General features: G+C 40.4%; 1 protein-coding gene across 1 annotated transcript in view; it reads right to left on the bottom strand.

The window, feature by feature from the left end:
- nr5a1b (nuclear receptor subfamily 5, group A, member 1b) overlaps window positions 1-21,217 on the bottom strand; it is a gene marked incomplete at both ends in the record, with an annotated part of 32,315 nt that extends 11,098 nt beyond the window's left edge. Inside the window, 4 exons of the mRNA XM_083930092.1 lie at window positions 14,526-14,645; window positions 16,820-17,457; window positions 20,878-21,019; window positions 21,116-21,217. Coding sequence (XP_083786218.1) covers window positions 14,526-14,645; window positions 16,820-17,457; window positions 20,878-21,019; window positions 21,116-21,217 — 1,002 coding nt within the window. The remainder of the gene's footprint in view (window positions 1-14,525; window positions 14,646-16,819; window positions 17,458-20,877; window positions 21,020-21,115) is intronic.
- Window positions 21,218-21,635: the final 418 nt, after the last annotated feature.

The following is a 21,635-nucleotide window of genomic DNA, read 5'->3' on the forward strand; positions in this document are numbered from 1 at the left end:
CTCCCACAGTATATGCAAAGATCTCTACATTGGAGAAACAATGATCTCTACATTGGAGAAACAAAACAACCACTGCATAAACGCATGGCCCAACACAGGAGAGCTAACTCCTCAGGCCTGGACTCCACTGTCCACTTACACCTCAAGGAGAAAAAGGAGTAAAAGAAGCCATCTATGTAAAAGTAGAGAAACGATCGCTAAACAGAGGAGGAGGTCTGAGACACCACTTATCTCCAATTTACAATGCTGCCCTTTCATCCCTTCCCATGAGATCCAACAATCTAACCTCAAAGAACAACTGTTCATAAAAGTCCTCCTGTGACTCCAACGACAGTCGTTTGGACTCAACAGAGCACTAATGAAGTCCAAACCAACTTTCCACCAACGACTGCCACTCTAACGACGGTCGTTGGCACTTGGAGCACAAAGGGTCTCAGTGACATCACCGGCCTTGTGAGAGGTTAAATACCTGGATCTCAATCCAGCTAGTTGGACCAGTCCCAGCCTGGTCAGATGCGTACATGAACTGATGAAGCCTCTTGGATGAGAGGTGAAACGTCTTCCTAGACAATTAACCAAGTCCAGTTGCTTTTGACTGAAATTGCTTTGAGGATAATGTAAGATAAGGAGTTTTTTTACGACTCTTGCCCTCCTGCTAGGATGATTAAAAACTGCACTCCGGAACATCTCCTCCCAGGATGGAGAACTCCCTTTCCTTTAAATCAACATCAACATCGGACCGCTAATTGAATTAAGGGACGGTCTCCCCCCAAGGAGACAGAGTGACATCCAGTGGTAGGACGGGGTATGGACAAGGAACAGAGAAAAGACTCCTATTAAAAAGTTGGGAAAACTGTTAAGTTCACTGTTTCATCGCAACTGGCTGTTCAAAGGCATTCTCTTAAATATGTAACTGTGTATGTGTTATGAGTATTCTTGTTCATGATTATGTTTATGTGGTTTCAGAAGTGCAAAGTCTCTGTTTAGTTCCTGGATATTCTGTGTTTTAAATAATGCTTCCATTCACTCAGTAAGGTTATCTGTTAAACTGCCTTTCTAAATTCTAAATTTTGGTTAGATTGGATATGAGAAAGATTAATAACGATAAATCACCCAGAGATAGTTTAATCTTCCTTTCTAGAATGCTGGAATATAGACGCAACTAATTTGTTCCAAACCAGAAAGTCAATACGCCCCCAAGACACCCCCTCTGCGTGCCTCCTGGGGATAAAATCAAAGGAGGAGGTGACACTAACTCTTTTCTGTGCGCCTCTTCCTCTCTCTTCAGCGTTCTACTCGCTGCTGTTTTTGTTTCTTTTGTTTGCAGCACCTACTCTTTACTCCCCATGGAGAACACTCCTTTAACTTCAAAGTTATAATTTCCTTTGTTCAACTTTGTTGCTCAAGAGTTTGCAAGAAACATTACTTTTATATTTTGTTTTCTTACTAAAGTGTTTTCGTTTATTAATGAGCGAGCGCCGAGTTCATCCCGGTGGACGAGAGAGGGTGGCCTCCTCACACCTGCGGGTGGTAGGGGGGATAACTCTGACTGTTGTTTGTGTATATGCACCGAACAGCATTTCGGAGTATTGGGCCTTCTTGGAGACCCTGAATGGTTGGGAGGAACAGCCTCCCTGATCTAAATCCGAGCGGCCGTCTGTTATATTAATAAATAATGTTTTGCTAATCTAGACCAACAGCTTACGCTTTTATTTGGCAGAATAAACCAGCCTGTGTCAAAAATCATATACTATAGTACTACTTCTACTTCTGGGCCTGCAACATTAATAAACTTTTATATTTGCTCCGCGGTGAGGCTGAAGATGCCTGCCCACCCTGGGCTCATACTTAGATAGCATCTTTATCCTGCTCTTTGCTTTCTAAGATTTGCTCACAGTGTGGAAGAAAACATGATTGAGAAAGTGAATAACAGGGCTAGGTCACCGTGTACTGGGGACATAGGCCTGATAAGCACATTCTGTTTAGAAAACAATAGAACTGTATTTGGGCATGATGACGTCTGGACACAAAGTAGACGCCACTGATTTTAAATGTACTGAGTGTTAATTGGAAAGACCTGATGGGGCGTGCAAACGTTGTCAGCACACGAACCTCGGTATAAGACGGGAAGTTCTGTTAAGAGACACTTGGAATTTTGGTATTGTGGATCTTGGAACTCTGTGATGAGTTTGTTAATACTTGATTCAATAAATTCCCCTTGATAGCTGTGAGACTTCTCTGCTGACTCCTTCTTGTAGACCTTTCTATTTTTATAATACATTGTTCTACCATAAATTGGTGACCCCGGACGTTTGATCGGTTTGGACCTGCTCGCTGGGACGACGGCTGAGCTCACCATTGCAGGGGCTGTGCAGAAGACGCCCAAAAGGTAGGAACTTTTTTCCTATCTCGCACAGTTGTATGCCTGTTGAGGCTCAGTCTGGACTCAGGGTAATGTTTTTGAGGTTCATCCCAAGTTGAACAGGCTGAGTCAGCTGGGAGGTCTCTGACTGTCTTGTGTGTTCCTGCATGCAGGAAAGCTGCTGTAATTCTTTAAAATTTGCTATGATATAACTAGAATTTGAAACATTGAACTGTGTCAGCAGCTGTGAGACAAAAAGAAAAAATAATACTGGCCAGAAAAAGGGTAAAATTGAGCGTGTGTGGATGACCGGTCATTGTGATTGTGATTCATAGGGGGAGTGGATGAGTGTTACAATAAAAAATCGGACTGAACTTTGGCTTAAGAGGATATTTCCAAAGAGTTTGGAAATATAATATGGAGGGGCGTGCGCATTAGAGTCTGTCTATATAGGTAACACGCACATGCTGACCCGCTACTGCCACAGGCTGATCACCGTAGTACTACAGAGTCAACTAAATCATTTATATATATGTGAAAGGAAATTCACTAGAAACTGAGCAGGATCTGTTTTAGCACTGGATAAAGATATGAACACACACACACACAGCAAACAGGAAAAAGAGTCTCAAACGATCTATTGAAAGGCTCACAAATAAAGTAATTCAGTCGTTGAGGAACACACTGCTTATGATAACTCCCATAGAAATATATATAAACTCATATCATATATATATATCATATCAGTGATATACTTCGGCCCTAGACCATGTAGTGATTTATATGTGAGCAGGAGGATTTTGAAATCAATTCTCTGACATACTGTAAGCCAGTGTAATGATTTAAGAATTGGTGTAATGTGCTCGCACTTTTTGGCCTTTGTTAGAACTCTAGCAGCAGCATTCTGAACGAGCTGTAGCTGCCTGACAGTTTTTTTGGGAAGACCTGCAAGGAGAGTAGTCTAGCCTACTGGTAATAAAGGCATGGACAAGTTTTTCTAAATCTTGAGCTGACATGAGCCCTCTAAGTCTTGTTACATTTTTAAGGTGATAGTAGGCCGATTTTGTTACTGATTTGATGTGACTGTCAAAATGTAAATCAGAATCCATAATAACCCCAAGATTTCTGGCTTTATTTGAGGTTTTCAGGGACAGTGATTGAAGATGTTGGATGACTTTAAACCTTTCTTTCTTAGCACCAAAAACAATTATCTCAGTTTTATCCTCATTAAGTTAAAGGAAATTTTGGCACATCCAGTGTTTGACTTGCTCAATGCACTGGCACAGACGATCTATGGGGCGATAGTCATTTGGTGATAGCGCTAAATAGATTTGGGTGTCATCGGCATAGCAATGGTGGTCAATGTTATTATTTTGCATGATTTGTCCTAGTGGGAGCATAAAGATGTTAAATAAAGTTGGCCCCAAGATTGAACCTTGGGGGACTCAACACGTTACGTTGGTTTGTTCTGATACAAAGTCGCCAATGGAAACAAAATAGTTCCTATCTTGTAGATATGACTTGAACCCGTTTAAGACTGTGCTTGAGAGCCTCACCCAGTTTTCCAACCTGTCCAAAAGTATTGAGTGGTCGACAGTGTCAAATGCAGCACTGAGGTCCAATAGCATTAATACTGAAGTTTTGCCAGAGTCTGTGTTAAGACAGATGTCATGTATAACTTTAATAAGGGCCGTCTCGGTGCTATGAAAAGGTCTAAATCCTGACTGGAGGTTGTTGTGGCAGCCAGTAGAAGCCAAGAAGTGATTTAGTTGTTGGAGTACAACTTTCTCAATTATATTACTTAAAAATGGTAGATTTGAAATTGGTCTTTAGTTGTTGATATTAGAGGCATCAAGGCTCCGCTTTTTTAGAAGAGGTTTAATGACTGCAGTTTTGAAGGCCTTTGGGAAATTGCCCGATTGAATAGAGTTATTAACCATTTGCAATACTTCTGTTGATAGGCAGTCAAAAACATTCTTAAAGAAGTTGGTAGGTAAAGCATCGAGACAGCAGGTGGTTGGCTTTAGATCTGTCACTGTTTCCACTAGAGTTTTAGAGTCTATGGCATTAAAGCTTGCCATCATTTCTGTGTTATTTTGGCCTAAACGGGGTGGTTATCCAACTTTTTTGTTTGAGATATTGATGGCACGTCTGATGCCTTCAATTTTATCAGTATAAAAGAATGCAAACTCATTGCATTTCTGTGTGGAATGGAGTTTGGCTGGTATTTGTGTTGGGTGGTTGGTCAGTCTGTCGACAGTTGCAAATAGGGTTTTGGCCTTAGTGTTGCTGTTCATGATATTGGAGAAGAATGTTTCTCTCGCACTTTTTAAGACTAAATTGTAGGCCTGGAGCCTCTCTTTATATATGTCATGGTGAATATGAAGTTTTGTATTTCGCCAGATTCGTTCAGCCTTCCTGCACTCTCTTCTCGGGGCTGTTACAACAACAGCTTTTCTCCAGGGTGCCTTTTGCTTACCAGAAATCGTTTTAACTGTAACAGGTGCAATGACATATATGATATTCACAATTTTGGAATTAAAGTTGTTTATAAGATCACCAGCATGGCATGGGTTTAGAGGTGGTAGCGTCAGTCACAAGAACATCAGAAACATTAAGACCTTTTGTGATAATCAGGTCTAGGGTGTCTCCTTTACAATGAGTAGCCTCTTTCACATGTTGAGACAGGTCAAATGTATCTAAGATAGTAAAAAGTTCCTTTGCACCCTTGTCATTCAAATCGTCAATATGAAAATCAAAGTCGCCAGTTATAACTAGGCAGTCAAAGTCAGTGGAGATGCTAGACAATAATTCGGTAAAATTATCAAAAAACTTGCTGAGTATTTAGGTGGCCTGTAAATAATTAACAGGAGAATTTTTGGAGAGCATTTCAACACAGCACACAGGTATTCAAATGATGTAAAATCACCAAGTGACATCTGTTTCCCCTGAAATATGTTTTTAATATAGTTGCAACCCCCCTTTCCCAGATCTACATACATCAATAAAGTTATAGTTGGGGAGTGCTGTCTCGATCGGAATGCTTGCACTGTTATTTTGCTCCAGCCATGTTTCAGTTAAAAACATAAAATCAAGTTTGGGAGTGGTAATAAAATCATTGACTAAAAATGATTTGTTATTCAGAGACCTAACATTGAGCAGACCCATCCTGATGGTGTTATTGACAGGCTTTGATGTTGACTTTGATTTGGAGAGAATAGGAATGAGATTGTTTAGGTTAGCAGTGTGTCTAGGTTTCCCAATGTTCACTCTCTTGGTAGTCACAACAGGAATGAAGAAGGTGCCAAGCTTTGACGTAGGCAGCCTTGGGCCTAGCTGATAATGTGGTCTACTACTGAACCCTTTTCTGTATCAGGAATTCGCACATTCGAAATGAAGGGGGCAGTTGAGGGGGATGGACACCTCTCCTCTTTGCTCTGGTGTCTCTCATGGTCCTTTTGCAATGGCGGTCCTCCTTCGACGTTCATGATAAGCTGTGTTGTGTCTTCCTTTTTCGTTGGTTCCTCTTGTCTCTTGTCCTCTGCAGTGATGATAGATGGATGACGCAGGAAGAAAGACATGTTGGTCATGAAAAGTTTTACTTCCAGCTTATTTAGACAAAGTCCGTCTGCCTTAAAAAGATGCCTGCGGTCCCAGAAAAAGCTAAAATTGTCAATAAAATGCATTGAACGAGCAAGAAAAGCGCTGGAGAGCCACTCATTCAGCGAGTAAAGTCGACTGAATCTCTCAGCTCCTCTCCCGATCGGGGGTAGAGGACCACTGATAAACACCTCAGCATTCACAGCGCTGACTGTTTCAAAGAGTTTATTGAAGTGCTCTCTCAGCTCCCTTGATTGTTGTTTTTCAATGTCATTAAAACCAATGTGCAGAATGATATTTTTCACATTTGGGTGTGCAGCCACAATTTCCAGGATTCTTTTTTCCAAGTCAACCACCGTATCCTTCAGAAAGCAGAGTACTTTGGTGTTATTATTGCTTTTCATATCTTTTACAGAAAAGTCACCCACAATCAGATTTTCAGGCCCACTTGTTAGCTTTCTCTGTGGTTTTAAGTTAGCAGGTCTTACCCTTCTGCGTGGTGATGGTGAGTTATTTAGGCAATCCGAGGGGCATCCATTGTCCGGCAACAGTGGAGCAAACCTGTTCTTTAGTTGAACACTTGCTTGCTGGGGAGGTTTCTTGATACTTTTCCTCTTCTCAGCTGTCCGCTGCTGTATCCTACGTGGCAGGGGAGTTGATGGAGCGCTATGCCTGGATGGAGATGGTAGGGCAGGCCAACCGGTCAGATCAGAGATATCGGGGCGCTGGGTCCTCCCAGTTATCCGTTCTCCCTTGTCGCAGGGAGGTGGTCTTCTCTTTGGCTTAGCACCAAGTGTGTTCAAGGGAGAATTATCGCTGGTAGATTTATTACCCTGTACAGGGACCTCCCGTTTCCTCATAGCTTCATCATTGCTAGTTATCTGGGTTCTGGCATGCCCCTGTCCACTGTTTTCAGTCAGTGCTAGAGTGGTATTGTTTCCACAATATCCATTCACTTCTATATATACTTCTAACCGATTAATTTTTGTTTCCAACAGTAAAATCTTCTGTAGTAGTTTGTGGTAATCTGCCGTAGAGAAGGGAGGCATCTTCTGCTGATTACCTTTAGCACTGTAGCACAGGCTCAGGCTTATCTTGAATGGTAGGCCTCCCTGCCTAGCAATGAGGAAGTCGTAAAAATATTGAAAAATGCCTCTGTTATCTAAAAGAAATATAATCCCACTGGTTTTGTAAGTATCCAGGAGCTGTTGCTCTTTGTTTCTTATTGAGGAGAAGCAAATAGTAGCAGATAGTAACAAAAAATGCAAGCAAAGGCGAGAGCAAGCAGAAAAGCGCCCGCACTGTAGCAAAGCAGGAAGTGAAAGCACCAATTAATAAGGGAAAGTTGACATCGAAAATAAATAAATGATTAATAAAATCTATATATAGAGATCTTTAAAAATCTATCTATAACCTATAAATATATATGTAGATCCATAAACTGGATTCTAGAAAATCTTTGACTGAACGGATTAATCACTCACTGACTCTCTTTCAACAAGGATGTCTGAGATCTGTTTTGACTGAGCGTGGAGTATTGAGATATTGCATGTGCTTTGAGAAACTGCTATCTGCATGTTGAGCAGCTGGCTTTCATGGTTCCAAATAGAAAAGTCCATGTGACTCAGCTGTGATCAGAGGAAAAACAGCAAAATAGAATTGTGTAAGTACATACTGTGAATTAAACAAATGAGGTTTTGCGAGCGTTGTCATTTTTAGGTTGTGGCGCAGTTGTTATTCAGAAGTTGGGTGTGGCTATTAAGGCCAATCGCCATTTTGGAACAGTGGTGCAGAAGAAAATCGGAAATAGGGGTGGTTGTGTTATCAATCACCATTTTGGAGTTGTGGCGCAGTTGAAATTAAGAAGTTAGGTGTGGCTTGGAGGGCCGCCATTTTAAAACCTGATCGCCATTTTGAATCAAACGTTGTGCAGTTTAAATTATTGGTAGATGTCATTTTTGCCAGGAGTGGCTTGGAAGCCTGCCATACAGGAGGGGAGTGCAACAGATAGCACCAGCTGAGAGAACCTAGCAGTAAGCTATAGGCCCAAATAGCTACCTGAAAGGCTAATCTAAGTGTTAGCATTTAAAATTGATTAACGCTATTACCATAGCCTAGCTTAGCATAACTAGCATAGCTAACGCTAAGCTAATTAGCATTGAGCTAAAAACCTAGCACATTAAATTAGACTTTGGGTGTATCCGTAGATGAGCTAAGCATAATTAGCACAGCTAAGGTTAAGCTAACTAGCATTGAGTTTAAAAAAAACAAACTAGCATATGAAATTAGACTGTAGGTATTAGCATAACCAATATAGCTAAGGCTAAACTAGCTAGCATTAAAGCTAAAGAATTAACAGTTCGATTGATTTCAAATATCACTAAAGACAAGTTAAGCATTACCAAGGTAAGCTAGGCCTAAACTTACAACCAGTTAAACATAGAAATAACATTCACCTCTGCAAAACTGCTATCAATGATTAGCATCGCCATAATAACACATCAACACAACAATGACTGCACGACCAATTGAGATAATGGGGGCCAAATACCCAGGATACTTTAAGGATATCCCAAGATTATAGAAATGGGCAAAGCACACGGGAAAAATGCCTGAACCGCGGCCGAAGGAGGGCACATTTGATGTGGGAGCTTGCAAGGACATGGAAGGACAAATAAAAAACTACAAACCAAAAGATGGGAGTAAAAAAAGGAAAGGGAAAAAAGAGCTTGAATTAAAAATGTTGAACTTGTTTGAAACAGAAGGAGAAAGATACAGAAAAAAATTCAGAGAGAAAGTGATAAATCACAGTCAAATAAAAAAAGATGCGTACAAACAGCAGGCTGCAGGAATCTACCCCAGCCTAGCTGGCTTGGTTAAATTTACTGGAGACTTTGACATGCTCAAGGAACAAACACCAACAACAGTGGTGACACACGCCCCTGTTCGGGACTTGCAGACCAGGACCCCCGACAGTATGATAACACAGAGACAAGGTGTGAGCGGCAACACGGACAAAACTCAGACAGGAGCTAATTGCCAATTAGGCCTGGTTAGGCCAAAATTCTGTAGCAGAGGGAGAAGGACATCCATATTGGACTGCTACAAGGACCTAGATACAAGCAAAGCAGGACAGTCCTACTGGCTGAACCTGGATACTTCAGGCACTGACCTACACAGAGAACTGAATCGATCTCAAATACAAGACTTTGAGGGAGATATAGATGTTTACTATGACAAAGCACGGGACAGACAGCCAAATGGAGAATACCAACAGTGGCCAGAGGTTCCCCAGCCACCAAAAATCGACAGACCCCAGACTAGAGAATTTGACCTTAGATACAGACCAAACTTGCATAAACCAGACAGATATGAAGCAGGCGAGTATCCAATTTTAATAAAGGGCACTCAGGGAGCATTATGTGCCGTGGCAAACAGTCGACCTTGCAGGTCTTGTCTCAAGACTCCCTGACATTCACGAAGGAGCTAGCAAATAGATAAGAGCATTTGAAGAGGAAACTGTGGGAATAATGCTGGCCCTAGGTGACATAAAAGCGATATGGGCAAGATGTTTTAGGGGCGGCAGCAATGAAGAACCTTTTCGTGATGGTGGTATAGGAGATACAAGAAAATCAGATCCCACAACTACCTGCAACAATCACCGGAAGCTGTCAATGTATACCAACAATCTCGTGGTGCACGGGGTGGATATGGAAACTCATATCGTTCAAGGGGAGGTCCCTACAGAGGACAAGGACCACGGCAAACCAGTTGTGAATGCTGGGAGTGCGGCATGCCAGGTAATTTTGCAGACCGATGTCCAAAGAACAATGCATTCAGAGGGGGCAGAGGCAGGACAATGCAACGTGGAGCTAGAGGCTCGGCAGGCCCCTGGGGGAGACCTTATTTTGGATACTAGGGGGGCCCAGAGAATCCGAAAGGGGAGGGTCAGTTTCCAGTGTTAGCGGTGGTGGCTGATGAAGAACCTATGCTGCAGGTTCAAATTAAGGGTATATAAGTACCAATGGACACTGGAGCCACTCACACATGTGTGGGTCCAAAAGTTTGCCACGCACCTCCCCATGTCAACAGATTTGTTGAGACAGTAGGATTCTCGGGACAAAAGCAGCTAATTCAAATGACGGCTCCAGTGAAAATAACCACAGAAAACTAAGAATAACTATTAACTAAGAACTAATTCAAATGATAGCTCAAGTGAAAATAACCACAGAAAACTAAGAATAACTAATAACTAAGAACTAATTCAAATGATAGCTCAAGTGAAAATAACCACAGAAAACTAAGAATAACTAATAACTAAGAACTAATTCAAATGACGGCTCCAGTGAAAATAACCACAGAAAATGAAGAAATTAAAATCCCAATTCTGGTTGCGAAGTAAACACCTGTCAATTTGATTGGAAGAGATGCATTGTGTAAAATAAACATGACAATTTTGTGTTCGTCAAAAAATATGCAAAACTCAGTTGAAAACACCCAAAATATTTAGAAGTACAACTTTTGATACAAAAGAAGCAGCTGAGGATGAATGAGACATTTGGAGAATAAGTGAACAAGGGTTATGGAGGTCACAAGACGGTTTGTTGGTGGCCAAAGTGACGTTGTTGTCCATGTTAATTTCTGAAGTGCACAGTCTAGATCAATGTGCAAGGGGGGAAGTGAAGAAAATATATCAATGTGAAGTAAGTATAGTAAAGGAAGGTGTAAAAACACCCGTATTCCAGTACCAGAAAGTCCATTTAAACATCCAGTTATGGACTATGTCAATATGATAAAATCAAGTAATTAATGAATTAATCAAGTAAGTAATCCCGCGATTTGGGATTCCATCAGAAATCAGCTCTAAAAATGGGTCTGCGTTTGTGCAGAAAGTTGTAAAAGGTATCGTACAACAGTTGAGAATCAGACGACGTTTAGGAGCAGTGTATCATCCGCAAAGCCAAGGAATGGTTGAGAGAGTAAATGGAACCCTGAAGGCTAAGCTAAACCAAATCTGTGCCGCCACTAAGCTGAACTGGGTAGATTCTTTGCCACTAACACTAATGAGCTATCCTAGCAAACGCATTGAATAACGCATTTAACACAGCATGAAATGCTAACAGGTCGACCTATGCCAGCACCGCAGCTAAGAGGTCCTTTTAAAGGACCACCGCTTGAACAATTGCAAAATGAGCTAAAAGCATATATGAAATATCTAACTATGATCCATAGAACTATCTACACACAGGAAAGAGCACGAGAGGAGAGCCTGGAGCAGAAGGGGGAGTCGCCAGTGAAACCAGGAGACTTGGTGTGGATCAAGGTGTTCCGAAGGAAGTGGCATCAACCGCGTTGGGAAGGACCGCACCAGGTGGTCAGGGCCACGCCGTCAGCTGTCCAGGTCGAAGGGAGCACCACGTGGTATCATCTGAACCACTGCACAAAAACGCAAATTAAGGATGAAGGGAACCTATCGGCAGAAGTGGGAGATGAGAAATGTGGTAAAACTGACTCTGACATTCCTGTGTGTTCAGACTATGATGGCTTTGGAGAGCAGAACCGTGCCAGGTACCGACAAGCGAGATTCCACAGATAGAAGGAGTCAGAGACGAGGAAAAGGCGATCCAGCAGGACAGGGATCCACCAGTCTAAAACAGATCAGTATGATGCAAAATTAAACACTCTGTGCCACCTGATCCAGGGAATGTTGTATAAGCGGGCAATGGAGGATACAAAACTACAAATGGCTCAACTGGAGTTTGTTAACTGAACCACTACCTTGGGCAAATTAACTATGGATTGTCTACAGGGTTTCTGATTCTTTCTTTTTCTCTGTTGGAGCAGTAAGGAGGATGGTGAAATGGAGAGTGCTCATCAGGACTGTGTCATGAGACATTCTCTCTAGCTGAAATATTGCACCACTGAATCTTGGTAGTGGCGGAGTCGGCGACTTCAAGGACTGATGATGGGCGATGCCGACACATGCACCCAGATATTAACTCTCATATTCTTCCATTATTGTTTAAGACTGTACAAGAATGTTCATGAATTTCATAATGTGTATGCTAGCCAATATTAGAGTGTAAGTTGCAGTATAAATGTTACATCACAATGATACACTAGAGAATAGTTACAGGTTTTATGGTAATAAGACAATCAAGGTTAATCACATATAGTGACTTCAGGAGGGATATGGTATGGTGGATGTAAACACACACACAGATTAGATGGTTATAATCACCAGATCACAGCGGATGATCTGCATAGTTGAGAGTCAGGAAAGAAGAAAGTAGTGTTTTCATTCATTATATTCAGTTAGGTAAGATTCATTGTTCAGTGTTTTCATTCATTCATTTTTCATTCTAATCAAAACATGATTTAACAACTCATTATATTGATTATATTCAGTTAGGTTAAGATTAATTTTCATTCATTGTTCAGTGTTTTCAGTCATTCATTTTCCATTCTAATCAAAACATGATTTAACAACTGTTTCCATTCATTATATTCAGTTAGGTTAAGATTTATTTTTATTCTAATCAAAACATGATTTAACACAACTGCACAACGCAGGCAAGCGCTAATCCACAGTTGCTCAGGCTTACACTACATTTGATGATTTCAGTTGAAAGTTTTACAGGTAATAACACTATATCATGATTGCGGTTATAATTTACAGTTTTACAATTTATAATTTTCAGCGTTACAGTTTCATAATTTACAGTTTTTATAGTTTCATTTACAAATGTTTTATCACTGGTTAATTTTTATCACATGCTAAAAGATTAATATGAAGAAATCAATGCAGCCGTTGCTAGCGCACAGCGCAGTCGCCCATTATCTATGTATATCAAAACAGAGGCCATGGGGACTATGGCGTTTCTCCCTTCGTGCACTGATCCTACATTTTGCATATGGTCAGATAAGGGCCTCAAACGCTTAATGACCTGTATCACGAAGGCGTTTTTGCATCCTTTGCATCTATGTCGGACAAATACACCTTGCCTAATAGCCTTTTTTCTGTACCTTAAAATTAGACATTTTATCCAAAAGCAATTCTTACACTTTCCAAACTTCCCCCCTGAAATTGAGATGGACCAATTCCTGTCTCTCAACGTAAAACACAAACAACTGATATCTGTCATTTATGATAAGATTGCTCTTCTGAGCCCAGTCCCCACTGTATCGCCTAAAAATGAATGGTTAAAGGATTTGGGGGTACACATTACTCAAGTCCAGTGGGGGGACACTTTAAAACTGGTCCACTCATCCTAGATTTGTGCCAGGTATGGCCTATTACGGTGGAAGGTGCTTTATAGAGCCCATTTCACCAATGTTAAATTGGATAAGATTTTCCCTATTCACAGTGATGTTTGTAACAGTTGTAAGCCTGCTAAATTTTGATTCGATTTATTTCAAACCCTCAAACAGGATCTTAACACAAATTTGGAACCCAATCCCCTGACTGCTCTTTTGGGGTCTCTCTGTTAAAAAATCTGCCCATTACTACAAAACGTGTCGTGGCCTTTACCACCCTGCTCACCAGACGTAACATTCTCCTTAAATGGAAACATGTTTCTCCACTGACTCATAATAGTTGGGTACGTGAAATTTTACAATGCCTACGGTTAGAGAAGTTAAGGTTTTCACAAAGGGGATCTTTGACAGCATTCCACAAAACTTTGGACCCACTGCTGGCTCTTATTAGTGATAGTCTTACTGTTACTCCTGATGATGCTGAGGACACTTCCTAGTGCCTGGAAGGAGAGAGCCCCCCCCCCCCCCTCTTTTATCTTTATTTACTTTTACTATTAATTACAGTTATTTACTCTATTTTGTGTCAATGTACCTTTATTATTTACTTATATTATGTTAGTTTATTACCTAGTTATTTACCGTGATTACGTCTGACATAGGATAGTGGGGTTCATGTTGGGGTTTTTTCTTTTTCTTTTTCACTTTAAAGCAGACACTCTGACACAGTATGCAGTTGTACTTTTCTTTGCCTGTCTGCAAAAATTCAATAAAGAAATTTTGAAAAAAAAAAGTTAAAAAAAGAAAGTCATGTTAAGTATGAAAACTCTTGTTCATTACATTTTACTTCATAATTGCAACCACATGTTTTGCAACAAACTTGTTCTGTATCTGCTATCATTGTCAAAACCATTGATCTGAAGCTCAATGCTGAAGCTGTCCTGTAAATAGTTTTCTCATCAGCAATAAATTTATTGATTTCTGATCAACCCATATCAATTGTATGCTTAGAATAACATACCAGTTAAAGTTCCGGCCATTTCAAGACAACCCGACACACTTCCAGGTTGAATCCCAACCACTTAAAGATTGGGCTAAGTCCACTCCGAGTACTGATATGGACAATTCATTTGGTTAACAAATACAGATAATGTTGTACTTGCTCATCCCTACAGCAGCCTAAGACTTTTATACCCCACTGGATCCACATGCTTTGTAAGTATTTTTGTTCACTCTTACTTTTGGTTTATAATCTTTTTTCATTGTTACAAATGAGAAAAATAGAGACAGAGAAGCGGAGATTGATTACCTCCTGTCCCGTGACCAGAAGCAGACTGCCCTCTTTCCCATACAAAACTTGTCTGGAGATGATGTCCAGAAGCAACAGTTCACTCCAGCCGCTGTTCAGCAACTTCATCTGGTCATTGACCTTGAACGAAATGCAAGAGAAAAAGAGATCCTGTCATCAATGGTTTTGTATGTTAGCACGTACAACATATTATCACCAACATGTATGGCATATGATATATGTTTGTTTGTCAGTCTTGAATAGAAGGAGTAGGGACCACTCATGGGGTTGCTTTGTATGCAGATCTGCATATCTTTCTGATTAAATTGATATGTTTTTTCTAGAAAAAAACAAAACTAGAAAGGTTTGTTATATATAGAAATATTCAATCACAATTAACGGCATGATGGTCCATAGGTAACTCATTAATCGCAAATGAATCCCAATTTTTTTTAATCTGTTCTCAATGTACCTTAAGATTTTAGAGTAGACAAATATGCTGGCTCTATGCAAATACATGTTTATTATTACTGCAACAACAACCCAAAAGAAGGACAAATACTGTCCAGAATATTCTCCAGACTAACTTTAAAGGTACTGCATGTTTGACAGAGCTGCTGAAAGGGCAGATTGACCTGAATGTAACATTACTTAGTAAGACTACCACAATGTAGTGAAACTATCCAGCGTGGTGTGTCTTTGGTGAGGGGGAGGAGCCTCTCTGCATCAGCTGGATGTTGTCCAGCAGGTGCTATTTGAGACTGGACGTGCTCCGGTGGTACCTCCCTTCACATGGACAGTCAATGGTCTTGTCCAGAGAAACATCTGACAATTAAGCTCAACTTGACATTCAAAAGAGCCTCTTAATCATTTCTGCTCAAGGAGGTTTGCCATCCACAATGTTACTGCTGCATCGCTTCCTGATTTTCCCTTCCTGACTACGATGCGGGCTGTAGGTCATGACTACAGAACGTGCACATGTTAACTAGCATTAAAAAAAAATTGTACCGTTAAAAGGGAATTTGCATTAACACAGCGCTGAGGTTTGTCTTGTCTTGGGTGTTTTGTCTTGTGTACTTCCTTTTTGTGCTTTTATTTTGAAATTCTGACACTCCTCTCGTTTCAGGTCACTTGCCCTTCCTCATGTGTCTCCAGTCTGCCGTCTTCCCTGATTCCTGATTGTTTTCACCTGTTTCTCATTACCCTTCGATGTAATTAAGTCTGCGTCTCCCTTTGTCCTGTGCCAAAGGGTTTCGTCTGTCATTCACCTAAGCCCTTCGTCGCAGCCTTGTCTTGTTAAGTATCTGCCCTGTCTTGTATAGTTTTGAAATTCATTGGTTTTTGTTTCTGTCATTTGTTGTGCCTCGAGTAGAGTGATTTTTGGTTGTAACATTTTGGATAGTGTAGCTCAGCTCACAGTGTGTAGTTCAGCCTTTTTGCTTCTTTTCTATTTCTAGTTTATTCAGTTTATTCAGTTTCTTACTGCAATTTTTTCCCTTCTTGAGAGTGTTTTCTGTTATTTATTTAAATTGAGATTAGTCAGGATTAGTTTTGTATTTCTCCGATTCTCGTTGAGCTCCCACCGTTGGTGTGGTTTTGTTTCCTTCTTTTTCCCTTTTGTTTTCCCTCTGGCCTTGCAGGTTTAGTCAGGTCCTGGTTTAATAGCTTATTTTGTTATCACTCTGTCTGTCTTTTATTCTGAAATATCAGAATAAAAGCCAGTAACTGGCGCTATAACTATGAGTCAATATTGGCATTTGCATGTGTCAGGACTGGACATTTATCTATCATGAGAATTTTGGGGCAGATTTGGCAATGTACCAGAGATGGTCACAAGTCACTTATGGTAAGTCCAAATCAAGTCTCAAGTCTTTAAGGGGAAGTCCGAGTCAAGTCTCTTTCATTGTGTGAATTGCCAACAAAGACAGGGAAGAAGAAGACTGCAAGCAAGTAAGCATGGAAAATGAACAATGAACGAGGCAGGATTTAAAATCTTTGCATGTTTTCTGAGGACTGAAACACACCAACCTAGTCGCCAGAATAGAGTGTTAGCTTTAGGCCTAGATAGCTGTTTATAGAGATAATGTTTTAACCAATACCCTAGAGATAAGCTTATGATGACCCTGTTCCTTTTCTACAGGCAGATCATGTGCAGAGTTAGTGTCACTCTAGCTTCTTTCTGATTGAAGGAATTGAGTGTGCTCCAATTGCCCCTGCTCTCCTTTTTTAGTGTTAAAGTAAATCAGGGTGACTTGGACTGAGTGTTGCGTTTCTTTTAGTTTGGTTTGTGTGTGTATCAACAAGTAGAATTCTACCTTCAATTGTTTGAAGAAGATGGATGTTCGAGCCCACTCTACAATGGAGAACAGTGTCTGGTCTGCCATGAGGCACATCAGAATGAAGGTGCTGGGGTTCCCATGTTTCTCCCAGCCTGTTTTCTCCTGCAGGCGGGCAGTGATCTTATTCTGCAGCTGTAGCTCATCCGGATCGCATTGCAAGAACTCCATAACTAGCTGAGGAATCCTGGGACCTTGTGGAGAGAAAGGTCTTGAGTATATCTCATCTGAGTGGATTCTTGAAGCAGAGCCTGGTGAACTTGCACAGTTGTTGATGTGCTCTGACTTGATGGTCCAGTTTGAGAAGTTGGTACACTGGAACTGGGTGGCACAAGGTGAGTTGGATGGCAGGACTGAACACAGGGATGGAGGCTGGTAGCTAATAAGATCATTCTGTGCTGTGGGTAGCAGGGTGCTGTGAAGGAGAGGAACTGGGCGGAGGCCACCAGTAAAGGTCAAGTCTCCCTGATGGGTTGAGGAGCCCAGAAATGGGCTGCTGTCTATTCTGAAGCCACAAGCTTGAATCAAGGCCTTTCTTTGCTGCTTGAGGGCACGATCCCGCTTGTACATGGGGCCAAACTTATTTCTTCCACCTCGCATCCGATCTGCACGAACAGCTAATGAGAACAGTTGATTTGTTAAGAGCAGTTCCCAAGCTGATTTTAACATATGTGCACACACTGTTACACTGAGACACTGAGTTTCATCGTCAACATATTCCTCTTCTATAGTAGCCACTGGGCAAAACTTAGAATGTAAATGGACTTCTCAGGAAGCAGTCCAATATGTTCCCTTTACAGGAATAAATGCTCAATTCCAATTTTCCACCAGATCCCATCTTTCTGCCTTCACATTAATGTATGAGGTTACCCATATCTGACATCCGTCTGTCTACTGTGTGACTCTCTGCTCTGAAACACCTCACACAATCAGTAACATCACATGCCATCTTTGGAAGAACATAATAGCAGGTGTGTGGCGGCTGAACTGAAGGTTCATCTCTGCTCTCCAGAGCTGCTGACCATCCGCTCTCCTCCCAGTGAAGGAGTTAGAGGGACCGGGGCCAACATCCCGCTGTTCGGCTCATTTTCTGTAACAAGTGTATCATTAATGCAATTTAGCAATCTAGTGAAAGAGCTAGCTAGCCAGCTGCTTAATAAAAAAAAAACAACTCAACAACCCAATGTTTCATTCACGCACTTTTGTCACGGCGTAGGAAAACAAAAGTGAAGCATGAAAGTATGGTGAAATAAGCTTTGCCTTAGTTGTCACCAAGCCCCTGCAACAGCGACTTCCTGGTTGAGCCAATCAGGAAGTGCCAAAAACTGCAGTTCTGTGTGTCCACTAGGAGCAAGTTTCATAATAGAGCAGTTACTCATTGACCCCCATGTTAAACAGGGCATTTTCACAGCATAATTAAACCTATTTAAGGCCTGGTACAAAAAACATTCTAGTCTGTATGTTTAGGTCATACTGGGGGGGAATTTTCTTGTACCAGGCTAGTTTTTATTTTATTGGAGGTAAAAGTTTATGAATAATTAGGTGCGTAGCTGCGTGACAGCTAGCCTCTGGCCCTCTCTTCTCCTCAGAGGTAAACGTCATCCAGATTGACGTATCTCCCTTCCCCCAACGTCACATAAATGCCCTTTTTTGGTAAGAGGAAATGAGGCGGAGTCAAAGTCTGACAAGATGGCAACTTCCGTAGGTGATGACGATTGGATCAAGTTGAGAGAACGGACCTCGACGGAGATGCTATGTCCATTTTTTATACAGTCAATCACAGCACAGTAGGGTGGGACTAGGCCACTGCTCAATGAAGCATTATGTGGCAACACACATATATTCAGATGTGACTGTGATGTGTTCTCAAGGCGGTATTTCCAGTGATCAAATATGCATCAGATTTTGGACCACGTATGAAAATGACCCTGATCTGATTGGAAAAAACAACAGATTTTTGTATCCACATTTCTCAAAAAAATATCAGATCTATGTCACCTGATGGCAAAGAAATAATATCTGGGCCATTTAATGTAAATGCAGCCTTGGTGTCTCACCTCTTTCACAATATAAACTTTATTTTCAGATATTCAGCTATTCTTAAGGCCATCAGGGCCATTCCTTTTTGTGCGGTTAATTTGCATGTCAAACTTTGTTTTTGTCATGAGTAATTTCACACAGAACATGCATATTACATGGTGATAAAGTCATTAATTTCTTCTTATTTAGGAGGTCAATTTTCCGGAGCTTCTGCACTGCAGATAAAGGCATCAGCCAGTCATGTTGTGTTGTATACTTATGAGGATTATAATACAACAACATGGAGGCTCTGTAGTCCAAACCATAAACGATATAGATAGCAAAGTTTTATTTTTCTTTTCAATCTTGACAAAGGCAACGCATGCCAGATCCTTGCCTTCCATTGTTACCTTTCACAATAAAAGCCCTGGACATAGGCTATACACTGTGTAAATGTTTACCAGTGGGAACTCCGGAGCTAACCCTTATCATTCCTCTCAGCAGGAAAACATGAAACAAGACAAGAGGCACCTCTTTTGTTCTTGAAGATCTCTGTGCTGAAACTGCACACTGTAGTAACTGCACTTTCACTTGACATCTTATTGGTTCAACTTGGTTCAATGCTCTCTTTTGTCCACTCACACCACATCTACCGTAATTTTCTCTTTCTGTCTTCACCAGCAGCCCTAGAAGGACCTCAAATTGTCCTACCGACATCATAAAATTTGACTGGAACTGGCTGTGGAGCTGGTGCGAATATTCAGACCTAAAGGCATGGGTCCTATTAAAAGGACACTTTAAAAATAGAGCCCACAAATGACAGTGTAACTAATTAAAATATGTATGTACCTGTCCTAGGAGAAATAGTTTATTACAGGGTAAAAAGGCAAAATTAATTTTTTTTTAAATAAATGACTGCACGTATTTTATTAATTACTTAGTATGTTAAACCTCAAATAATTAGGCCTACATGGTACAGTAATGACAAAGGCTAAGATAGGAAATGTGGTGTAACTGCTGATTTCACAATGGGTTATAAGGTTTAGTTATAATATATAAATTAAAAAAAATTAAAAATATATATATATATATATATTGATATATATTGATGTAGTATCTACAGCATATTGATATAGTATCTACAGCATAATTTATTTGTAAATTTATAAATGCAAATGTGCCACTGACCAGTAACCCTGTTGTTACCAGTGTGTTATTGGTAGCCCTTATTTACGGAAATTATTAGTTGTTTATCTATATTTTAACTTGTAGGCTGTAATCTTTAGTATCACTGACAGACTTTATTGACACTATTACCCTGTGAGTCTGTTCCTAGTCATGGAGAGTGTGTGTAAACAATGAAGCACACCAAATCCTTAAAGCTCCTGTTATTCAACCCTCTTTTCACTCAGAGAAACATGAAAATAAACCAGCTTTGGGCCTTATAATTTAAAACTTGTCCCATTATCCTTGCTTAGATGTTTTAGCTCACCAATCCCTCTTAATTAAGAGACTTATAGTTTCTGTTCATACTGTTTTTGTTAAATGACGGATGAGAAATTAATCGTAAGAACATTATAGCAAAATGCAGGAGGCTACTACAGCTGTGATTTAGGCCATAAAAATGCATAGGTCCTCAAGTGTTGACTGATTCCTATTTCTGAAAGCACGTTACTGATTTTTTCAGCCAGTCTGCTCTGTAACATTGAGTCTGATCTGTGAGCTTATAATACAGTACATGGAAAAAGATGATCTGATGGTGAATTACGCTGAAGACATTAAACTCTACTTCCAGTTATTATTATCATGACCCGTATCAGTATTATTACTGCTGTTTTACAGAAAATTTAAAAGATAAAGAAAAATGTTAAGACAGCATGAAGCCCTCAAAATTACTTCATTAACTGTCATCTTGTTAGGATGAGATAACACAATTTAATTTCTTATTCAAAAATATTAAGGTATATCAAGGTTTTTCTTTCATTTATTTCTCTAACCAACACATTTAGCCTCCTTACCTTCCACTCGCATGCCAACATGAAGACACTTTTGAAATCTGCAGAATGTACACCGTTTCCTTTGAGCTATATCAATTTGGCAGTCCTGGTTTTCTGCACAGATGTACTTCTTGTTGTTTTGAACCGTTCTTTTGAAAAAACCCTGCAAGTGTTGAAGAAGAAAAATTCATAGCAGAACTTTTCTGCCCCAAACACAGTACTAATTAAACAAAAACAAAAACAGAAAAGAAAAATCTACCTTGCAGCTTTCACAGGTGAGCAGACCGTAGTGGTAACCAGAGACTTTATCTCCGCACACTGGGCACAGCTCCTCTGAACCCAAATCAGGGCTGTACTCCATTCTGAAAAAGGCAACATTAGACTGGTCTCTTCATCCTCCATAACCAATAAAGAACGACAAAAACAATACTGAACTTAATCCACATCAAGCAATTTAAAAAATGAAGAATGTTTAGAATACAAAGAATTTGTATCAGCTGCTTTGGAACGTCAAGACATTTGACACAGCTTGAAAGCAAAATCAAATCACCTCACCACAAGTCTGTTACAAATAAACACTTTTGAAATGATCCCCTGATAATCCAGGAAAATAAATGCACTTGGTTCCCGTCCAGATAAGAAACAAGCTGGATGAAAAGGAAAACAAAAATAGAGACTTCATTAGTAATACCATCAAATGATAAATAGAAGACAATATCACCATAGTGTTTCCTGCCTGACCTACCTGTTGAATTAGTGTTCGGCCTTGGCTAAACACT

The sequence above is a fragment of the Echiichthys vipera genome (assembly GCF_963691815.1).
Source record: "Echiichthys vipera genome assembly, chromosome: 16".
In the NCBI taxonomy this organism is placed as follows: domain Eukaryota; kingdom Metazoa; phylum Chordata; class Actinopteri; order Perciformes; family Trachinidae; genus Echiichthys; species Echiichthys vipera.